At 43.0% G+C, this 21,511-nt stretch overlaps 1 protein-coding gene across 2 annotated transcripts in view; it reads left to right on the top strand.

Annotated features, from left to right (window-relative positions):
- The first annotated feature begins 9,529 nt into the window (after window positions 1-9,529).
- Window positions 9,530-21,511, top strand: part of r (carbamoyl-phosphate synthetase 2, aspartate transcarbamylase, and dihydroorotase rudimentary) — a 394,723-nt gene continuing 382,741 nt past the window's right edge. For both annotated transcript variants that reach the window (XM_067157339.2, XM_067157338.2), the window contains exon 1: window positions 9,530-9,677. In XM_067157339.2, the coding sequence (XP_067013440.2) occupies window positions 9,572-9,677 (106 nt within the window). In that variant the 5' untranslated portion in view covers window positions 9,530-9,571. The remainder of the gene's footprint in view (window positions 9,678-21,511) is intronic.

The following is a 21,511-nucleotide window of genomic DNA, read 5'->3' as shown; positions in this document are numbered from 1 at the left end:
TCAGGACAGAGCATCGACCTGTGGAACATGTTTTATCTCGTGAAGACCCTCTTCGATTTTTGTATGTCCCTCATCCATTTTCTTCTAGCGGTCTTGCGTCTCCTCCTGATGGTCTTCCGACTTCTTCTTCTTCTTCGTTTTTCTTTTGTCCATCTTTTGCTGGTGATCTTCCGACTTCTTACGGCTGTCTCCCGTCTCAACCTGGCCGTCTTCCGTCTTCTTGTCATCATCCATCTCCTGGTGGCCGTCTTTCATCTCCTTTATCGTCACCTTCTGGCTTATTAATATCTTCTTGTGGCTTTCTTCCACCTCATTTATCGTCCTCTGTTAGCCTTCTTCCATGTTATTTAGCATCATCTTCCAGTCTTCTTTCATCTTCTTCCGATTTGTTTCCATCTTGGTCATCACATCATTTAAATGAGGCTCCATTTTTGTCTAGCCTTTGGTCTCAACTGCCATGCAGAAATTAAGACAAGAGGAAAGCCTTGTTAATTACATGCATTACCCAGAATTCATCACTACGAACGCTGCCAAATGAGTGGCGGCTGGTGGTCTCTGAAGCTGGATGTTTATAGCTTACAGAAATAACAAAGACCTACATTCATACTACAACTGAAATATATCTGGTAATTACAACCCACTGTACACTGTAAATCTTATTAATAATGTTACTGGCTTTAAGGCCCACTAACGACTTTTTTACGGTTTTCGGAGACACTAAGGTGCCAGAAGTTAGTCCCGCAGGAGCTCTTTTACATACCAGTAATGAAATGGCGTATGGCTTTTAGTGCCGGGAGTGTCCGAGGACTTGTTCGGCTCGCCAGGTGCAGGTCTTTTGATTTGACACCCGTCGTGATGAGGATGAAATGATGATGAAGGCGACACATACACCCAGCCCCTGTGCCAGCGAAATTAACCAATGGTGGTTAAAATTCCGACCCTTCCGGGAATCGAACCAGTACCCCTCTGACCAAAGGCCAGCGCGCTAACCATTTAGCCATGAAGCCGGACTACATGCCAGTAAATCTACTGACACGAAACCGACGTATTTGAGCACCTTCAAATACCACCGGATTGAGCCAGGATCGAACCTGCCACGTTGCGGTCAGAAGACCAGCGCCTCAACCGCCTGAGCCACTCAGCCTGGCACAGTTACTTTTGCCTCACATGAATTGAAAATTTGCCCTCCTGTTTTTCATTGAAGCAAGATGTTGGTAATATTGTGGGTGGTCTCGTATGGCGTGGAGAAGAAATAACCCAGCAAGTTGGCCGCACGGTTAGGGTCGCGAAGGTGTGATAGTGGGTTCGAACACCACTGTCGGAAGCACTGAAGATGGTTTTCGGCGGTTTTCCATTTTCACACCAGGCAAATGCTGTGGCTGTGTCTTAATTAAAGCCACGGTCGCTTCCTTCCACTCCTAGTCCTTTCCTATCCCATCGTTGCCGTAGGATCTATCTGCGTCGGTGCAACGTAAAGCAAAAAGTGTAAATTTAGGAAATAGAAATGAAATCACCTTTGCGAGAGGAGAGAAAGTAGGAGAGTGGCGCAATCTAACGGGGTCATTTGGAACTGTTTCTCGATAGGGGACTTGCTAGTCTCGTGCAACTCCCTGAGACCGAGCATGCTGGCTCGTCCCTGCTGAGGTACATTGCGCCGCGCTGTCCACTAGGGAGTTGCCGTAGGAAAGCAAACCCCCCTGAGTTTTATTCGAAGCCAGCAGCGTTTATTGGCCCGTTACGAAGCATTAGTACAGCGAACGACCAAAGATGGTTGATTTTAACATGTTTTCGAATATATGTTAGGTTTATTAAACTAAAACATTAGAAGGAAAGACGACAAATGAAGTGTAAAATTATTGGGAGTTGTGCAACACCACGCACCGCCCCTGCGTCTCCCATAAGCATTGCATCACCTCGCTTGGCGCAACTGAATCGGTTTGCTTATCCTGCGATGTAGCGCACTCACCCGGTCAAGTGAGGGAGGGATTCAGGAGAGGTGGGTTCATCTTCTCGTCATGACTTCCAGCGCTACACACGAGTAGGCTATGGAACAGAATGGTATAGTTCTGGGAGGGAAGATCGATGCTAGGTGAAAGTTTTAAATCCGCAATACAATATCAGAACTCAGGCAGATTGGTCACTTTTGTGGAAAACTGAGTTGGAACTGGTAATTGGTATCCCAATAACCAGGCATATCTTCTGTTGTATAAATACAGCAACCTTGTGTCAGTAGTCAAACTATACGCCTTAACTATTTCGTAGTGATTTATAACAGTCAGGACATCGAAATGTACAAAGTTATATCCATGCTCTCAATGTTTTCTGTTGCGTCTTTCTCCGAATACTGTGAATGAGTATTCAGAACTCGAGCCTGATGACTCGCGTTAACGGCGTCACTGGAACAGTAAGAGAGCTGCTAAATCGTTAATTGAAGTACCTGCTGTGGAAATGGGAACGCCATGCGCAGTAGTGATGGTGTTGATTATTGTTTTAAGAGGAAGTACAACTGGGCAACCATCCTCTATTTTCGCTAAACAGAGGGAAAAGATGGAAGGCGTCCGACACTTAGGAAAAAAAAGAAGTTATCGGCCAAAGAAAGACAGGGCCAAGAAGGGCGTGAAAATGAAAGATTCCCTAGGCCTGGCTGCCTAATACCGTAGGGGTCGGAAAATAACAGGAGTTGGGTAAGGGAGGTCGGATAGGATAGATGAAAGTGAGGAGACTGGCACAAGTAAGTGGAATGGATGCCAGGACTCAGAGAAGGGCCCCGTGGTCGTCAACCCACGTTCCTACGTTTATAGCACCTGCACTGCTTCGAATCATACACTCAGTAGCCAACACTACTCCTGTACTTAAGTACAGTACTTATTTCAGTTAACGGTACGGTTTTTTTAATTGTAATTTAATTCTGTTAATTAACTATGTAAGTTTGCAGCCTAACAGATATGACATTTTCAACAAACAAAAATCTCGTTTTGTGCGACTATCGACTATAACGGCCGCAGCAAGGGAAGAGTCTGCTTTCTTTACACAATGATACTCCCTGCCACATATAACCTTACTCTTTCTCCTTTATTTATAGTTATTTTCTAACTTTTGGGTTAGGTTCAGTGTCGCGAACCATACAGTTTAGGGGCCCTACTCGCCGACTCACTGTTAATCTTGCAGGTTGGCACTATGTAGTCATGACTTGCCACTACCCTCTCACTAGTGCTACATTTGCGGTTATAAGTAAAGCATATTTTCTTTTTCTGTAGGACTGTAAATCTGTTCTGGCAATACCAGGTAAGTAAAACTGCGGCGTGCTCGAGTAATAACGTAATTAATGTTAAATGACGGTCTTAATTCGTATGTACAGAATTCGATTAGGATGTGTAAAAAAACAAGACAAATCTGCAAGAACTGATCCGAAAAGGAAAACAATGTTACCTCCTCTAAAAAGATCAGTTCAGTTGAAATGGAAATAAATTTCGTTACCAACCTAACCTAACCTGAGCTTGTCTCGCCACGACTTTTGTACGGATTGCAGACTTAGCCTTTGTGTATTCTCATTGACTTACGGCATACAGTATCTGCTGCTGTGTGTTATTACAGCGAGGTTTCTCTTCAGTCTGATAAGAAATAGCAAATATCAAGAAGGGAGCTGAATTATTTATATCAGGCAAACACAGAAGAATATGTTTATAGTAATCCGTAATATCACAATAAAGGCAGAAATATAGAACACTAAATTGAGTCACGGTGAGAGAGGGTGAATTTCCTTAATTCCTCACTGAGTCCGCCTCTGTGATGTAGTGGTTAGTGTGATTTTAGCTGCCACCTCCGGAGGCCCAGGTTCGATTCCGGGCTCTGACAGGAAATTTGAAAAGTGTTATGGGGGCTGGAACGGGCTCCACTCAGCCTCGGGAGGTCAATTGAGTAGACTTGGGTTCGATTCCCATCTCAGCCATCTTCGAAGTTGGTGTCGATGGTTTCCCCACTTCAAATGCCGGGATGGTACCTAACTTAAGGCCATGGCCGCTTCCTTCTTTCTTTCTTTCTTTCTTTCTTTCTTTCTTTCTTGTCTATCCCTTCCAATCTTCCCATTCCCCACAAGACACCTGTTCAGCATAGCAGGTGAGGTCGCCTGGGTGAGGTAGTGGTCCTCCTGCCCAGTTGTATCCCCGACCCAAAATCTCACGCTCCAGGGCACTGCCCTTGAAGTAGAGGTGGGACCCCTCGCTGGAGTGTAAACAGATTAAAAAGAAGAAGAAGAAGAATTCCTCATTGATCTTGAAAACCGACTTAATTATGAATATCTTGATTAATTATTTTTTTTTGGGTACGGGAACCTCCATTATTGATACATTGAGGTTAGTTTCTTGATGGTTATGTAACAGCAGTGACGAGTACTGTACTCTATTATTTTAAATACAAACAAAGTAATAGGCAGAAAATGTTTGTTTTTTTTGGCGATTTGTTTATTGAAGTTTTTTTTAAAAAAGTGCTGTTTTGTGTTGTTATGTGTAAAGTGGGAATAAAACTGTTGAAAAGACTGAACGCATTTCTATTTCGCGGATTGTAGCGTTATTTACACAATTATCGTTATTTCGCGTTTTAAATTTACTCACAAATAGCTCAGAACCTGTTCCCAGGGATAATATCATTTAATCATTCAATTAAACACTTGGCTTTCTCCCATATTAGCAGAAACTAACACCTCTAGTAGAATAATAAAAACTATTCGTTCGGTGTGCGTCCCAAAGGCATCGACAGCTCCGCCCGCGTCACTCACGAGGCATACTATGGAAATGAGGAGTGAGGTAGTTTCCCGTTGCTTTCCACACCGAGCTATTAGATATCAGTCTGCCAAGCCCACCCTATGAGCAGGGACTGGCTGCACGCGTTGCGGCGAACCTGCGCAGTAAACCTGTACCTCATGCCCATCAGTTGACCTTATGGCATCGACACGACGCAATCGCAGTGCTTGGTTTATTGTTAGCAACTCGTTTAAAAAAACCCGCAACTCATGGTGTAAAGAGAAATCGCTACACTCACATCAATTTATCAAAAGAATTGAGTGGAGAAGAAGGACACTTGAGGATGAGTGAACCATTGCTTTCATTGGTGTCACCTTTAATCCAAAAGAGCGATAGAATTATGAGAAGTGCGATTTCTCCACACGAAAGGCTAACAGCTACAGGGCGACCATACGAATACCTCAAATATTCAAATCTAATATCACCGCAATCTCTTGGTCTCATAATTCCAGAGACGTGTGATGCCATATACAAAGTTCTGCGAAAAGATTATCTTCAGGTATGTATGAACAATGAAATATGACATTAAAATTACTCTTATTTATTTATCATAGGTTTATATGTAGTATTATAAATCTATACAATAAAAGCATATAAAATGCTTACTAAACATTTTGACATCTAAAATTTAACATTCCAAACTACAATTTCAAATCAAATCTGTTCAGGTGAAAGCAAAGTCACCTCCGTACAGGCCATGAAGGCCTTTGGAGAAGTGGAAGGTAAAGGCTTCCACCATTGTTAACCTCGGCACGTGATGGGGTAGAGTGGTTAGCTCTACGTCCGGCCACCTTTGCCCCCAGGAATTAACCTGAGTGAACCTCAGGGCCATATGCACCTCCGGAAGTGGAAATCTCGTTTCTTAAATTTTACGGCTTCCTGACGGGGCTTCGAACCCACGTCCTCCCGGGCGAACCGAGCACGCCTTTACCGCCTCGGCCAGGCAGCCCCTTATGTTCACTGAAGGCACTTAAAAATGATCCAGCCGTAGTTCGTGAAAATTGCATTTGAAGAGAGTCCCGTAACATTTCTGCTCCTTGAGATGTTCTCCGCTACGAGGAAAAGGACTTGCACGTAGACGCAGGGCTAGGAGATGTGAAGACCAAGGCTGATTATCCACAAAATGCCCTATATTATGCGTGGTATGAGAGCCCATCTCCGCTTCGAGAATTATGTCATCAATCCCTTTTTCAGCAATTAAACGCTGACTTTTTTCCAGGCCTCTCACGCACATAGCTACCGTTTTCGCCAAGTGATCATAGCGATCTTCCACTTCTTGAGGTTCGAACTGAGAGTAACGCGGTTGCTTGTTGAGGTTGTTGAAGCTTCGTCGTTATTGTCTGCCTCTTCACTCACGTTATGAGAATGTACCAGTGAATCTGGAGCCTCCTGATCGTTATCCTGAAAGTATACAACAATTATTGTTATTGTCAGAAAACATTTTTTGCATCTTGTCTTAAACAATAAACATTTGTTTAGCCTATGTCAAAAGTTGTATTATGCATTCATTTCATTGTCCCCTAATACCATAAAAAAGAGGATTTCTCAAGAAGAAGGAAGTATGTGTGTGAGTATTTGTTTTAAATTATGAAGCTATCCTTAGTAATACATCTATTTATCTGTTTTTGTTTCAGTTTCCTGATTCATCGGAAAAATGGGAAGAATGTGCAAAATTGTTTGACGAACGATGGAATTTCTCACTCTGCATCGGCGCAATGGACGAGAAACATATAGACATAGTCCCTCCAGCAGATTCCGGCTCTTTTTATTACAATTACAAAGGCAGACATAGCGATAGTTGATGCAAGGTATCGATTCCTGTTAGTAGATTTTGGAGTAATGGTCGAATGTCTGATGGAGGTGTACAGACAGTTATTGTTGCTCACGATGCTCTTCCTCTCATACAGATATATCGACAAGCTCAGTTAGATCCACCTGAAAAAGAGATTTTTAATTACCGACTTCTCGAGCAAGACACGTTGTGGAAAATGGTTTTGGAATACTTGCTTCCCGCTTTCGTATATACCATACACAAATGAATGTCAAACCACAGAACATAGTGAAAGTAGTGATGACTACCTGTGTCTTACATAATTCTTTGATGAACACGAATCCACTAATTATGCACCTTCAATCAATTCGTTTCAGGAAAATACTGAAAACGGGACTATTGTTTGCACAGTGTACGATACTTCTCGATCTAACAGGATTGCCCTGAATCGTCAAAACCAGGGCAATACAACTCATAGTGCTAAATTTTGGAGAAAATTTCATGTACTACTTTATGAATGAAGGTAAAGTGCAATGGCAAGAGAAACATATTCTTAAAAACCTACGTACAAGTGCTAATTAATGTCGTGCTTTTTTATGCATTTACGTAGTTATCATAATTTAAGATTTGTTTGTTTGCGTCTATTCAGACAGCATTGAAAATGTTGTCTATATTTTGATGTAGGTGTTCAAACAACGTTGTAACTGAAGGGCATATATTGCTGGAATTAAAATACCGCAACTTTGTACCTAATGCAAGTTTAAATAAATGTAAAACAAGTAAAACAATGTTTTGTGTACTTACGTCATCATTCCCGTTTCCTTCATCATGCAAGTTTGAAAACCGGGCGAGTTGGCCGTGCGCGTAGAGGCGCGCGGCTGTGAGCTTGCATCCGGGAGATAGTAGGTTCGAATTCCACTATCGGCAGCCCTGAAGATGGTTTTCCGTGGTTTCCCATTTTCACACCAGGCAAATGCTGGGGCTGTACCTTAATTAAGGCCACGGCCGCTTCCTTCCAAGTCCTAGGCCTTTCCTATCCCATCGTCGCCATAAGACCTATCTGTGTCGGTGCGACGTAAAGCTCCTAAAAAAAAAAAAAAAAAAAAAAAGCAAGTTTGAAACCGATGTATCTTGATCCCCCAGGAAATCAAACCACTTGTAGTACCAGAGCGTTGGCTTGTACAAGCCGTCTGTTCCTGCTTCAGACTTCTTTGACGCCTCGATTTTTTTTCCTTCTGTTTGCGAAAATTGTTCCTCAGATTATTCATCTTCTTAATAACTGTACCTTTAACAGCTTCAGTCTCGGATTCCTTCAACTTTGTCAATGATTTTGTATAAGTGGCATCTCTGAGTGCGCGATTATGATACTCTTTGCTCTTCACACGCCACAGACAAGGTTCAGATTTGTACAACTCGAGAAACTCCTCTAAAACTTCAGTTCGCTTACGGTTTGACATGTTTCGTATAGTAATCTATCAAAACAAAACATCACTGGTAACCAAAAAGAAATTACAAAACAAAACAAATCGAGTGGTTTTGTAAAAACAAACAAACATAATTCAAAATCCTCTTCCTACGCTCGTCCTGCTTCAACTGAGCTGAAACCTGTGCAAGTCTTGGGTGAATCACACAGACGTGCAGTTATGTTCAACTGCGCAGGTAACGGAATTATTTTTCGATTCTTCCTGTGCAGGTTCATCGAACGTAGGTACCACCCACGCCCCGGTTTACCTGCGCAGGTCAACCCTCTGGTACGCCGCAACGTGTATGGACGGGGAGTCACCTCGGTCACTTTCATATTGTCAAAGCCAAGGATGAGACTGAGACAGATGAGTGAAAGTAACAATTTTATTCTAGCCCGTACCAGAAGACATAGTGCAATGTAAACACTACATCTCCCCAGCAAAGGCATAACAAGTATTTATTAATGTTTTATTTCATTTTGTTAACCTTAAGGCCAACAACAGATTTTCTTCTGTACTAATGCACTGTCTCATTCTTGAGTCGGTGTTCATGTGCTACTCCCAAGAGCAACTTAAACCAAAGCAGAAAGAATTGTGATCCAGTGTGCAGGCTACTTAGGAAGTTGGGCAAATAGCACATTACATTCCTTTTGATTTTTACTCTACGGGCTGAACATTTAATTGGGTCGTCTGTAATTTTAGATTGCATTACAAATCGTATCTACATAAGTTCTAGGTAATACTATTATTTACTAAGATACATATCAATAACCTAACTTCTCAATGTTTACTACTACTACTAAAAACGTTTTCATTCCTGCCCTGAAGGGGGATGCAGGCCTCTTAGACGGTGACTCCGTCTTTCAGGCCGGGAGATTTGTTGCGGTGAAGGAGATGCTCGGAGAAGGTGAGGGGGTTGGCGACCGTGCCCTATACTAGGGACTGTCCCGTCATTCGCCTTAGTGAAGGAGAATGGAAAACCATTCTCAGGACAGCCAACGGTTGGGGCCAGCCGTGTCCCGTCTCCCGAATGCAGAGGCGTAGAGCCACGGTAGAGCCGTGGCCACCCCTCCTCTTCTCGGTTGGCCGATCAGAGGCCAGAGCTGTCGGACCACGGACCAGCCGTGGTCACTCATGGACCGAGACCCATTCTGCATCTGCCGACCCTCAAAGCTTACCTGTCACCATAGCGATAGAGTGTGCAGATCGCGAATTGAATAGAGCCCGCAGATCAGCCATCTCAAGACACATAAGTACTATGAATATACTACCTATGAACGTAGATTTCAGAAAATAAATAAACATCTAAACAGTATTTCAATCCACGCTCTCCAGAAAAAAGAAGAAAAAAAGGATATGATACTCTTCCGGCCAAGATTTTGTTTATTATTATGGAGAAGAGAATGACGCATATCAAGTTGCGCCGGTGACCGGTAGGGAGCAGCAGCGCTGCACCTTGATGCGCGCCACAGGCAGCTCAGTCGCTGTTTGTCCTCTTTGCCTTGCAGTGACCCAAGCCAAGCGATCCTTCTCCAGCCATGTGTCTGAATACGGAAGTGCAATCTTGTTGTCTGGTGCTTGAAGATGGAACGATCTTGTCCGGTGATTCATTTGGTGCCACAGTACAAGCTGAGGGAGAAGTTGGTGAGTCATTTTCAGAGTTTCGATTGATACACGTGTTAGTTCAGGAGGCTTAGAAATGGCCATCATTTCGTCGGGTCACATGCGACTGGAATTAATGGTAAATGCCGACACAAACATTCTGACTTAAAATCTCATATTTCTTGTATTCCCAGTAGTAAATTATGAAGTTTTGATGGGTCGCAGAGAATTAACTTAATAGACACGTGGAGAATAAGCGTTATGTTTTAATTGATTTGAATGCATTTATTAATGATAAATTAATGAAGAAAATCACAAAAATTGGAACACATTAAACAAAACTGTATGTACTTCAAGAGGTTATTTTTAATAAGTTTCCATTCCTTAATTTTATCGTAGAATGGAGGTATTCACCTTTTATGTAAATCTTCTACTCGTCACCCCTGCAGATTTTCTCCACTCCTTGTGAATCGTTAAGGTTAATTTATTGTGTACAATTTAATTTCTTGAAAACCGGTTTTACTGTTCATGATTTGTGAAGGTTTCAAGTTAACTGTTTGTGGCTGGTGTCCATGACATTGTGCTTGTCTAAATTAATCCTGTTTGGTCACGATAATGGTGGATCTAGTGTTTATTTAGCGCACATCATGCACTTAACTTTCAAGTGGATCTTGTAGACAGAAACACTTGGAATGAAAGACGTAATGTTTACATGTAGGCGACTTTGTGGGTCCTGCCTGAAAGATTCAACGCTGTCTGTAATTCCAGATGATTTCAGATTTTCAGTGAACTTCATGTCATTCATGTCTTGGAGGCAGTTATTTGTTTCTTGTCAGAATTCAGTTTGTTTCTTTTTGATCCTTCAATGATTTCTAAACAAATTCACGGTTTTAGGTGGGTCTTCCAATTTTTCCTTGAATTGTTTTGGAAGTCAATAATTTCCAATGTGCTGCATCCTCCGGAGATTATTTGGCCATCATTTACCATTTGAATTGGTTCATAAAGAAAGGGCTTAAGTCTATTTTAGCTAATTGTTGGGAAATCAGGACATTTTACTGTCATAATAGAAATGTAAAAATTGTTACTGTTAAATAAACAATGCATATTAGGATTCCTCTGAACATATTTCATGAATGACCTTTCTTAAAAAAGAGGTTTTCAACTCTTACCATCATAATAGAAATGTAAAAATTGTTGCCGTCAAATAGAGAAAACATATTAGGATCCCTCTGAACATATTGCAGTAATTTATCTTCAGTAGTTGAATTATACAGATTTTTTAAACCATGTGGACTGATGACCTTTCTTGATAAGAGGTTTACAACTGAGTAGCATAAAAGTAGGGCTTCAGTCCGAACCGATGCCCTTCCTTTACAAAACGCTAACTTTCCAATCACACTATTACTATTACTAAAACGATGTGATGACCATTCAAGATGAGAAATTGAGTTACGAAAAAAATGTGACAGATGCCCTTTCTGTATGAACCAATTCAGTTGGTTTACAGGACGTCCTGTAGTACAGTTCTGTGCTTGCAACAGGTAGATTAACGGTGGTGCTAGCTGTATTCTGCCATTAGTGATCCAATTCGAAACTTGTTACTCATTAAATTATTAAACAAAAAACCCCAGCGGGTTTCTATTTTAAGCTCTCGGAAGCGTATAAAAATGTTATTGACAGAAAACCAAACCACCGTCCTCACACGCTACTCAATTGACATTTCAAGTTGTATGTCATTTATTGTGGTGTTCTGAAAATACTTTAGTACGATGTTCAAGTGAACGCGGAACTGATATCGTGGATAAGACTAATTAAAGATTATTCCGTCCCTTAAATATTACGGTGTCAAGAGTTCGCATTAGATTTCCGGTCGTCATAAGACGGATCAACTGCGATGCCTTTTATTCAGTCGCTTCAGTGATGCTATGTAATATGCACGTAGATTGTTGCTTAGGCATGACGACAATATTGAACATCACCAGAGGCCTGTTGTTTAAAGATCAACTTCGAAGTTTTGAGATTTTGTATGACGATCTACAAATTATGTTATAGATACTGTAAGTTAATGAAGGATACCATCTAGGGACGTTGCCGAATGGAATTGCTATTGGAATTTTCTAGAGGACAGTTAATGTTTCATGATTAAGAGATGTGCTGTAATTGTTGCGTTAATTACATTGTTAAAATCAGTGTCCACTGCATGAGTATAGAGTGGCGATTGCACTTGGTCGTATCCCCCTCGAAACGCACCGCTTATTGAGCTACTGTTTAGTTGTTTCGTAGAAATACATAACTAGATTATGTAGTTTAGCATAATTCGGTTATGGAAAACAGGAAGTATGCACTTACGTGCGCCCCTGCACACTTGCTATAGGCTATCAAGCCTACGAAAAATACCCCACTCACAGGTCCAAATTCATGCACCTCGGCATTCCCGAAAATAACACCAATAATAAATAACATAACATTTTAGTAACGCTGTTAGAAGGCTACGTTAGGAATGAACTCGATGGATGAAGCTGTACGCATAAACCGGCTTCGGTGGTGGGGTCATGTGAGGTGAATGGAGGAAGATAGGTTACCTAGGAGAATAATGGACTTTGTTATGGAGGGTAAGGAAAGTAGAGGGAGAACAAGACGATGATGGTTAGTCTGAGTTTCTAACGACTTCAAAATACGAGGTGTAGAACTAAATGAGGCCACAGCACTAGTTGCAAATAGAGGATTGTGGCGACGTTTAGTTAATTCACAGAGGCTTGCAGACTGAACGCTGAAAGGCATAACGGTTTATAATGATGATGTATGTCATTTCTGTCATCAACTGCAGTTTCGAATTTATTCATGATTATGATGATTCCCGGCCAGTGTAGTGATCTTAATTCTGTACTGAGGGCTGGAACGGGGTTCGCTCAGCCTCGTGAGGAGCTGTTTGAAGTAGAGATGTCATGTCTGAGCTGTCTCATATTTGGAAGGATCGCTCGATTTCAGTCAAGCCAAGGATGAGACTATTTCAAACTGTGGCTTTTCTACGTTTTACTCCACGGTGCCGAAGCGTGAACCTTGCGAGCTGCAAAGGATCTGCTCGTTTGAGATGTGGTACTTCGTACCAGTGAGTTCATTGTGTAGGATCTGAGGGTCAATATCATGTGACGCGAGCGTGGGCATGCTCCTGCTTGCCGGACAGATCGCATAAAGCGTGTCACCGGGACATTCCTCATACAAGCAACCCGTTTGGCAGAAGGATGGAAACGGATACAAAGAAATATATTCTAAAATCACGATCCCCAGGATTACGGGAACGATAAGAGGCAGCGGACCAGGCCGTCGAAGCAACGCAATACGCTGACCACGTGGATCTCCAGAATCTGCAGGCCGTCTGGTAATAGTAGTAGTACGTGTCATCAGTGGCGAAATGTCCGGCTGCATGGCTAGATGGTTAAGCGTGCTGACTTTGGTCCAGCACTTCCAACCATGATGGTAAATAGCAATGGTTCGGGGTTCGATTCCCAGCCGAGTCGGAGATTTTAACCTTCATTGGTTAATTCCGATGGCTCGGGAGCTGGTTGTGTGTGACGTCCGTCAGCATTAGAATTCATCATTCTCATAGACTCGCCGGTCGCCTGCACCAGGCCTCTTAAGCCACACACCATTATTATTATTATTATTACTGGCGAAATTAGGACCTTACACAATACGTAATTTGCTACAATTGCGAGTACAAACCTTTAATATATGACGAACCAAAGCGAAAAAGAACCGGTAGATTATATGATATTGTGTTCCAGTACTTGCACGCACAGTAACGGCTGGAATGTGCTAGCGCTATGGTGTAATCGCACTGCGGAGAGGATTTTGGCACGTGTCTCCTGCCCTGCCGGACATAGTTCTGCTGACGGGACCCGAACTGACTAGACTCTGTAGACTTAAGGATCCTGGCCACAAGGAGTCAGGCTACTTTTACATTTATAATCGCTGATATTTCACCAAGCGAGTTGGCCGTGCGGTTAGGGTCACGGAACTCTGAGATGGTTTTCCGTGGTTACCCATTTTTTACACGAGGCAAATAATGGGACTGTACCTTAATAAAGACCACGGTCTTTCCCATGCTGCGTCACCGAAAAACTTCGATGCTCGCAACATAATGTGTAAGCATTTTAATTTGACTATCTACCCTGCTTGTATTTGAATTTCGGCGTTCCCTTGTCCGGCCCCGCCGTGTAGGGGGCAACGCGGTGGTCCCGGGTTTTTAACTGAAAATGATTAATATTCCTGGCCTAGACCAGGTGTTTGTGTCCTTCTTAACGTTCCTTTCCTCACATTCAACACTCTACACTTCCGCAATGTCCGGCTAAATGGTTAGCGGCCTTTGGTCACAGGGGTCCCGGGTCCGATTCCCGGCAGGGTCGGAAATTGTAACCATCATTGCTTAATATCGCTGGCGCGGGGACTGGGTATATGTGTTGTCTTCATCATTTCATCCTCATCACGACGCGCAGGTCGCCTACGGGAGTCAAATCAAAAGACCCGCACCTAGCGAGCCGAACATGTCCTCGGACACTCCCAGCACTAAAAGCCATACGCCATTTCATTTTCACTTCCACAATTCCAATTACACGCAGGCTCAAGTGCAAGTAGGAGCAAAAGATCTCTATAGGTCGACGCCCCAAACAAATAGCATTTAAAAAATGCTGGTACTTGGTCTGTTTTCGACGTTTTAGCTGAGTTATTAATTAATTTTGTCACGTGAACATCTGATGGGTCACCAGATCTTTTACATGTCGGATGGCATTTTTTTGTGCACTTCAAAAATCCAGTTACCTCTCCCGGGTTTGACACCGCGATTTTCGGATCCGCAGGCCGACACTCCACTGATCTACTGAGGTGGTACGTCCCGCTCACTTGCGCTCTCTCCCCTGCTTAAAATATTACTAGTGTTTGTAATACGTGGGCGATAAATCCGTTTCATAGGTGCGATTACAAACGTGAGGAGAGTCCTACTTCCTACTCACAACCTACAGTTGCTACTGCTGTTTAGGACATTGCATACTCGCTGTGTATTCTTCTTCTTCTACCGCTCGGGCCGCGGCTGCCAACTGTATCGCACATGTGAATTTGGCCCTGTTTTACGGCCGGACGCCCTTCCTCACGCCAACCCAGTGTTTTTGTGGCGTGTTGTCTGTTCGGACAAACAAATGGGTAGTCCCCGAGCGTGAAGAATTAATCAGACGCGACCCCTAACTTGGCAGGTTCCATCCAGGCTCAGTACCGTGGTATTTCAAGGTGTTCAAATACGCCAGCCTCCTGCCGGTAGAACTCCTGTGGGATACAATTCCGGCACTTCGGCGTCTCCGAAAATTATTGGAACGTAAATTAAATAAGATTAACATTATTAATCAGATGTGATTAACATCCTCTATCCGGCCGGAAATCGAACCCGAGACCGTTCAGCAAGGAGTCGGACATTGCATAATCTCTTTGTAATTCATATTCACGGTGTAGTGGGTTTGAAATAATAACATTGTAGTACGGTTGTGCCCCGTGGAAGATCCGTGGTTACGGGCCAGACAGATACGACATTATGGTAATTATTAGGGAATTATAACTTTTAGTTTTCACTAACCTGGAAACAGTGCGGCTGTACTTGCTTGATAATCTAACAGATTAAATTGTTTTCTACCACGGATTTAATAACAGTAAAAAATGAATGTGACAGTAAAAGGGCCAAATTCAAACCTGATTTCTGTGAATCTTTCCAATTAAAAATACATTTGTATACATGTACCCAAGGTCTTGGCAGTTTTGACATCAATAGCAGTTGGCCAGCAGTGAGTAAATCATTGGTACATTAATATTAATTCTGTAATCAGTGGTTGCGGATATCCTTAGCTACGCGTTCTTTTCTAACCACTGCAGTTGCACCAGTTAACACCAATTGTCCTGTTTGCTGTGGATTTTCCCAACTTTCGAATTGGGACGTACTGTGTGTTTTCACTCCTCAGCCGGAAGGTTGGTTGGATCCTCAATAACGCCATCATTAACTGTCATAGCTGCCATAGGCATCACTGAAGAGGCGCACTAGGGAAATGAGGAGTGAGGTAGTTTCCCGTTGCCTTCCCTCACTGAGCCAGAAGTTGCTATTACATATCTGTCTGCCAAGCCCACTGAAATGTCTGCACCAACCGACCGTATGAGTAACGTTTTCACACCATTCATAGCAGGGTCTGGCTGCATAAGGAGTGGCATTACTAGCCTCGCTCATACCTCAGTCACTTTCATGTTGTCAAAGCCAGTGATAAGACAGAACAGTGAAAGTAACAACATTTTTCTAGCCCAGATCAGAAGACATAGTACACTAGGTCTCGCCAGCAACGGCATATGGACTTTTTTCCTTTTCGAAAATGCTTTACAGTTGTAAACAAATCAGAACCGACAGTCAGTGAGTGAGGTGTTAGACATTGAATGTTGTTTACGAAAGTTGTTAGTATTTTGACGGATGTTGTCGAATTGGCCCGAGACTAAGATATCAAAATCAAGGATCGAAGAAGCCTTATCGTCCACTCTTATTATACCAACTGTTTCAATAAAATGACAGGACAATACAGTAGCGGTCGTTAGGTTAGGGTCGCCACGTTTGAGCCGATTGTGTCTTGTTTCCTTTCGAATATGTAAATCTCTCAAAAACGATTAACATAAAAGCCGCTCGGAAAACATTGTACACGTCTATTAGTACTGCACTACACTGAAGCAGATGTTGAGGGAAATACCTGCCAGCTGCTCGTCCGACCAGTTCAACCGCGACCTTTCGTCATGGAACAAAAATATCGTTGGAATGTTTTGACCACGACTGTTTCTCCGGTTTAGCCGACTTTGAAATGTATGAAAATATGTTTCTTAAGGGGAGAGAGAGAGATAAAATGTTACTGCATCCATCAAAAAATAAGAGGAGGATTTCTTAAATGGTCGAGGGCATAGAGTAGACGCAAGCTTAATTCACAGAGGCGTGCAAACTGAACGCTGAATAGAGATCTGCACAGGAAGGGGATAACTCGATCCACCTAAGATTGAGAGTACTGCACGGGGGCAAACGAGAAGCCTCGGTGGACAAATCAGCTGCATATCACGTGTACTCTCGAAACGGGGCACATCATTTTGTTAAACACACTATCTAAGTTGCTTTAATGTAAACTTACCGCAGAGGGTTCCTTGTTGATAATATTATTATGTAATAATTTTATTCGGAATTACGATGTTGCAAAATCGTACTTGTATGAAAATGGGACCTTAAATAACCTGCATTGTAACATTGCGTGTTGTTGTTATAAAATGTTTTGCTTCTTCACACAAGACATAAAATGGTAATACTTTTACGTGCTTTCTGTGCTTAGTGTGTCCTTTCTCTTGGCGCTGCGATACTGTGTCCAGCGCGGTTCTCTCCTTGTAAGTGTTGCGGGGTTTCTGTTCTTGATCACGTGTGAAACGGTGCAATCACAAAACACCCGAGTCTCAAGAACATACTGAGTACGTAGCTGCTGCATAAGTAACAGGAAATTCAAACATAGTTTTCTAGCCGGGGCCCGATTTCGCTCCGGTGAGGGTGAATTTGTAATAATTTTACGTGAAAGATATTTTTTGGGCGATCACTGGCTGGACAATCCACAAATGCCACTTGAACTGTAAAACTGTCATGGAAAATCTACACCGAATAAACCATGCGGCTGATGTTCAACCATCTGGTAAAAAGCCCTTATCTCCGCTTTAGGAAGCTGAAACATCCGTCAGCATGAAGAGAAGAAATAAATATCGCATTCTGGACGAAAGAATCAAAAGGTGAACAGCTGAATACGAGGAAACTGGAGAAACATGTCCTTGAACTGGGCTGACCGAGCGAGTTGGACTCGTAGCTGCGAGCTTGCATTCAGGAGGTGGTTTTCCATGGTTTCCCATTTTCACACCAGGCCTTAAAGACCACGACCAATCCCAGCGCCATGTCGCCGAAAATATGCCATGTGTTAGTGCGACGTTAGAGTAGGCCTACTAGAAAGAAACCGTGACAACGTTCTGACCAAAAAATTGTGAATATTTTCATTCTAAAATTAGTGAATGATCAAGATTGTGTATGAAAAACACACGTGGGCTGCATTTAGGGAAATATTGAACCTGGCGTACCAACACCAGCTGAAGCATCTAGATGGCGAATATTGGCTTACGAAAGTGAAAATCATCCTAGACAGAATAGGAATGGGAGAATACTGGGATAAAGAGAAGAGATTCATCAAGAAAGTAACGATTAGAGTATAGGAGATTGAGAAGCAGATGCTTATTGCAGATTGTGATACCAAAAGGACACTATCAGAATTGTGGGAAATTATCCAAAATATGCCAATAAGGATAGAAAGGCTTCCAAATAGAGAACTAAGAGGTGTGGTGGCTAATGGGGATATATATAGAAATAAGGGGCTGAGAGAGAAACATAAGGAAAATCATTGTTTATGCTGTGGAGAGATAATGGAAGGGGAACTGATGCACTTTGAATTAAATTTTTCGGTACAGAATATGTCAAAAATAGAAAGGAAGAACGAATTCTGTACAAATTGTTAAACAAACAGGGGATCACACCAGGATGAATAGCAAAGTTTTTTTTTTGTTTTTTTTTGTATGTGGCAAAAGGAAATGAAAACGAATAGCACTAACTAGAAGTACGAAAAGAAACAAAGAACGAAGTGAACGTTTAGAATCGTGGTTGTATTGTTGTCACTGTTAATGTGTTCAATTCACTTAGTTTACAATAGATGAAATGTTTATTCCTCACCTACTGGAATTCCGTAGCTGTAGATCGAGAATTCACACTGTTTAATGTAAGCTTCTGTTCAGACTCGTAACAAAACAAATACTCGCGCCAATTAATAATAAGGGTAAGATACATGTTGTCCGAGGCAGTAAAACACTGTTAATGTCTAGGACAACAATAAATAATCCTTTTTTAAACTACAATTTAGAGATTAGGTGTAAGTGTAGTTTTTGAAGTACCGGTAGTAGTACATAAATTATTTCTTCTTTCTTAATCCGTTTACCCTCCAGGGTCGGTTTTCCCTCGGACTCAGCGGCGGATGCCACCTCTACCGCCTCAAGGGCAGTGTTCTGGGTCGGGGAGGACCAGTACCCTCACCTGCTGTGCTGAACGGAGGCCTTGTTGGGGGATGCGGAGATCAAAACGGATAGACAAGGAGTCGGCCTTAAGTTAGGTACCAACGCGGCATTTCCCTGGAGAAGTGGAAAACCACTTCGAAGAAGGCTAAGCTGGGAATCGAACCCCCGTCTACTCAGTTGATCTCCCGAGGCTCAGTGGACCCCGTTCCAGCTCTTGTACCACTTTTCAAATTTCGTACCAGAGCTGGGAGTGGAACCCGAGCCTCCGGGGGCGGCAGCTAACCAGTACAGCACAGAGGCGGACAGTAGATGAATTTAAATTCAATAAGCCATGTATCAGTATAATATGAATTGCAATAAATGCAGTTCCAGGCGATCCGGAACTAGGGGGTGTCTAATAGCTGCATGGGCTCGGCGCGGGTTCTGATTTCTAGTTATATTTATGCCGCAGGCACCTTAGAAGAGGGCAAGCGATAACATTGAACCTTTTCGCACATTGTGTTTTCTATAATACTGTGTTTTAAGTCAGTACCACCATTGGAAAATTGGATATTTTGAAACTCATCGTCCAGGGAGCAAACCGTCCTCTGGAAACCCATGTTTTGAGACGACACAGCGCAGTCCGGCAGCAGATGTAGAGGGGGTCACTGCCTTCATCTGCACCATTGATGACAAACGTTGGCAGGATATTATGAAGGTCGCCCAGTTGGATGAAAATACCACGTCTGATACAGCGAAATCGCGACCGTTGAACTGTGAAAACTGACCTGCCCCTGCGGGGAAAGGCTACGAAAGTTATGGAAAATATGTCGCCCAAGAGAGTCCATCTTCCGCAGTCTTCGGTTCTAGGTGCATTTCCCAACCGCGTCCGATTAATTATTCTGTTTCGTGAACTGGGTGTTTCTCTCAGTACACTTCCCTTCATATACAAACAGCGCACTCTGCCATCTAGCAGAGAAAAATGGAACGTCGAAATTGAAACGCAGGCAGTCCAAATGGGCAAAAAATCAAAATGCGTCCATGGTACTGCATAAAATATTACTATTGTGCCGATTTTGCCACATCCTGGTGCCCACACGTGGACTTTGTCAGGCCGGATGCCAGTTCTATGTTAAGGGATCTATTCGTTATTTTGCTTGTCTGTAGTGGTTAATAGTGAGATCTGTTGCGTCAATATGAAGAGGAGGCTATTGCGAGTCCAACAGACAGAGGTATTAACTAGAGCGGCTAAAGTCCTCCATCCGGCCAAGAATCGAACCCAAGACCCGTTGACCCTTCAGCCTAGGAGGTGGATTATTTTGATGTTCGTTGAAAAACCCACTTATTTGTAGAATCTGGTTTTTAATGCCTTATTTCAAGAGTCGTGGTTACGCGAAGATTCCGTTGTGTTTTTCAGGACAATATAATGCATGACACAAGCTGTCGTACATGCGCTGCTTTATTCGTGGCGAAATAAGACTGGCAAGGCGTACTTCAGTCTTGGTTTAGCCTTACATTGCCACATCGAACATTTTCTACGACCAAAGGATGGGAAATAGGGTGGTCTTTATTAAGGCACGACCCTACGATTTATCTGCTGTGAAAATGGGAAAGAACGGACCTCATTTTCATATAGGTTTCTGTCAAATGGAAGCTCACAGCCACGTTACGCGAAGCGCACCACCAAATCACAACCGTATGTAGGGAATATTCTTGGAGGAAATTTTTAAAATGATTGTTCGTCTTATCTCCGGAACCAGCCATTTTCGCGAAGACGAAGGAAAAAACCTGTTTTGCTCATACATCTTGTGTCTAATTCCCATCCGGCTCTGCCTATCATTTCTCGTACGTGAAGAGCAAAGTTGCGCTGTTTGGGTCACGTAGCTTGCATTCGGGAGATGGTGGGTTCGAACTGCAGCCCTGAAGATGGTTTTCCGTGGTTTCCCAGTCAAGGCCACGGTCGCTTCCTTCCCTCTATTCCCTCGTCACCATAAGGCCTATGTGTCGGTACGACTGAGGTTATAGAGCTCCAACACCCACGCACGAGTGGATCGACCGTGCGCAGAGGCTCGTACCTGCTGCAAGCCTCGCGCACTTCACTGGGCAAGCTCGGAATTCCAACGCGACGCGACGGTAATTCCTGTCGCCACGTGTCGGCTGCAGTCTGCCACATGCTTGATGACCTGCTGTTGTGAAATGAGATCCTCGCTCAGCACGGCCAATATAGGATTTGCGACATCAGGTTTAACCTCTCGTGTTACGAAATGTACTCAGTAAAGGATTAGGTATACAATATTGTAAGTTGTCTTCATTATATACTGTTAAGTCCTTTAGTGTTCAGTGTGTAGGCCTCCTCCACAACTCTCTATTTGTAACAAGCTTCGTTTTGTTCTACAGCCCTTTATAAAGCCAAGTCTAGCCACCGTCGCCTTGGTCTCCCACTACTTCTCTTCCCGTGTGTGGCCATTTATCTCTTAGATAACCTATCCTCCTCCATTCGCGTCACATGACGCCGCCACCGAAGTCGTACAGCTTCATTCATCGAGTTTGCTAATTTAGCCGCCGTGTCCTTTCTAGTACCCTCCTGCCTCTGTTTGTACCAGCAATCATTGTCGTTACATTCGTGAAGGTTACATCCATCGAATCCAAAATTATAATTGTGTGTGGTTATGTTTCTTAAATATTCCTTGGAGTTTGATGTTCCATGAGCATGGTAAGCGGTTGATTCCAATGTCGAACTGGACGGAGGT

The sequence above is a fragment of the Anabrus simplex genome, chromosome 13 (assembly GCF_040414725.1).
Source record: "Anabrus simplex isolate iqAnaSimp1 chromosome 13, ASM4041472v1, whole genome shotgun sequence".
NCBI classification, from domain to species: domain Eukaryota; kingdom Metazoa; phylum Arthropoda; class Insecta; order Orthoptera; family Tettigoniidae; genus Anabrus; species Anabrus simplex.
The sequence above is the reverse complement of the archived record's forward strand: the minus strand, read 5'-3'. Positions and strand labels throughout refer to the sequence as shown.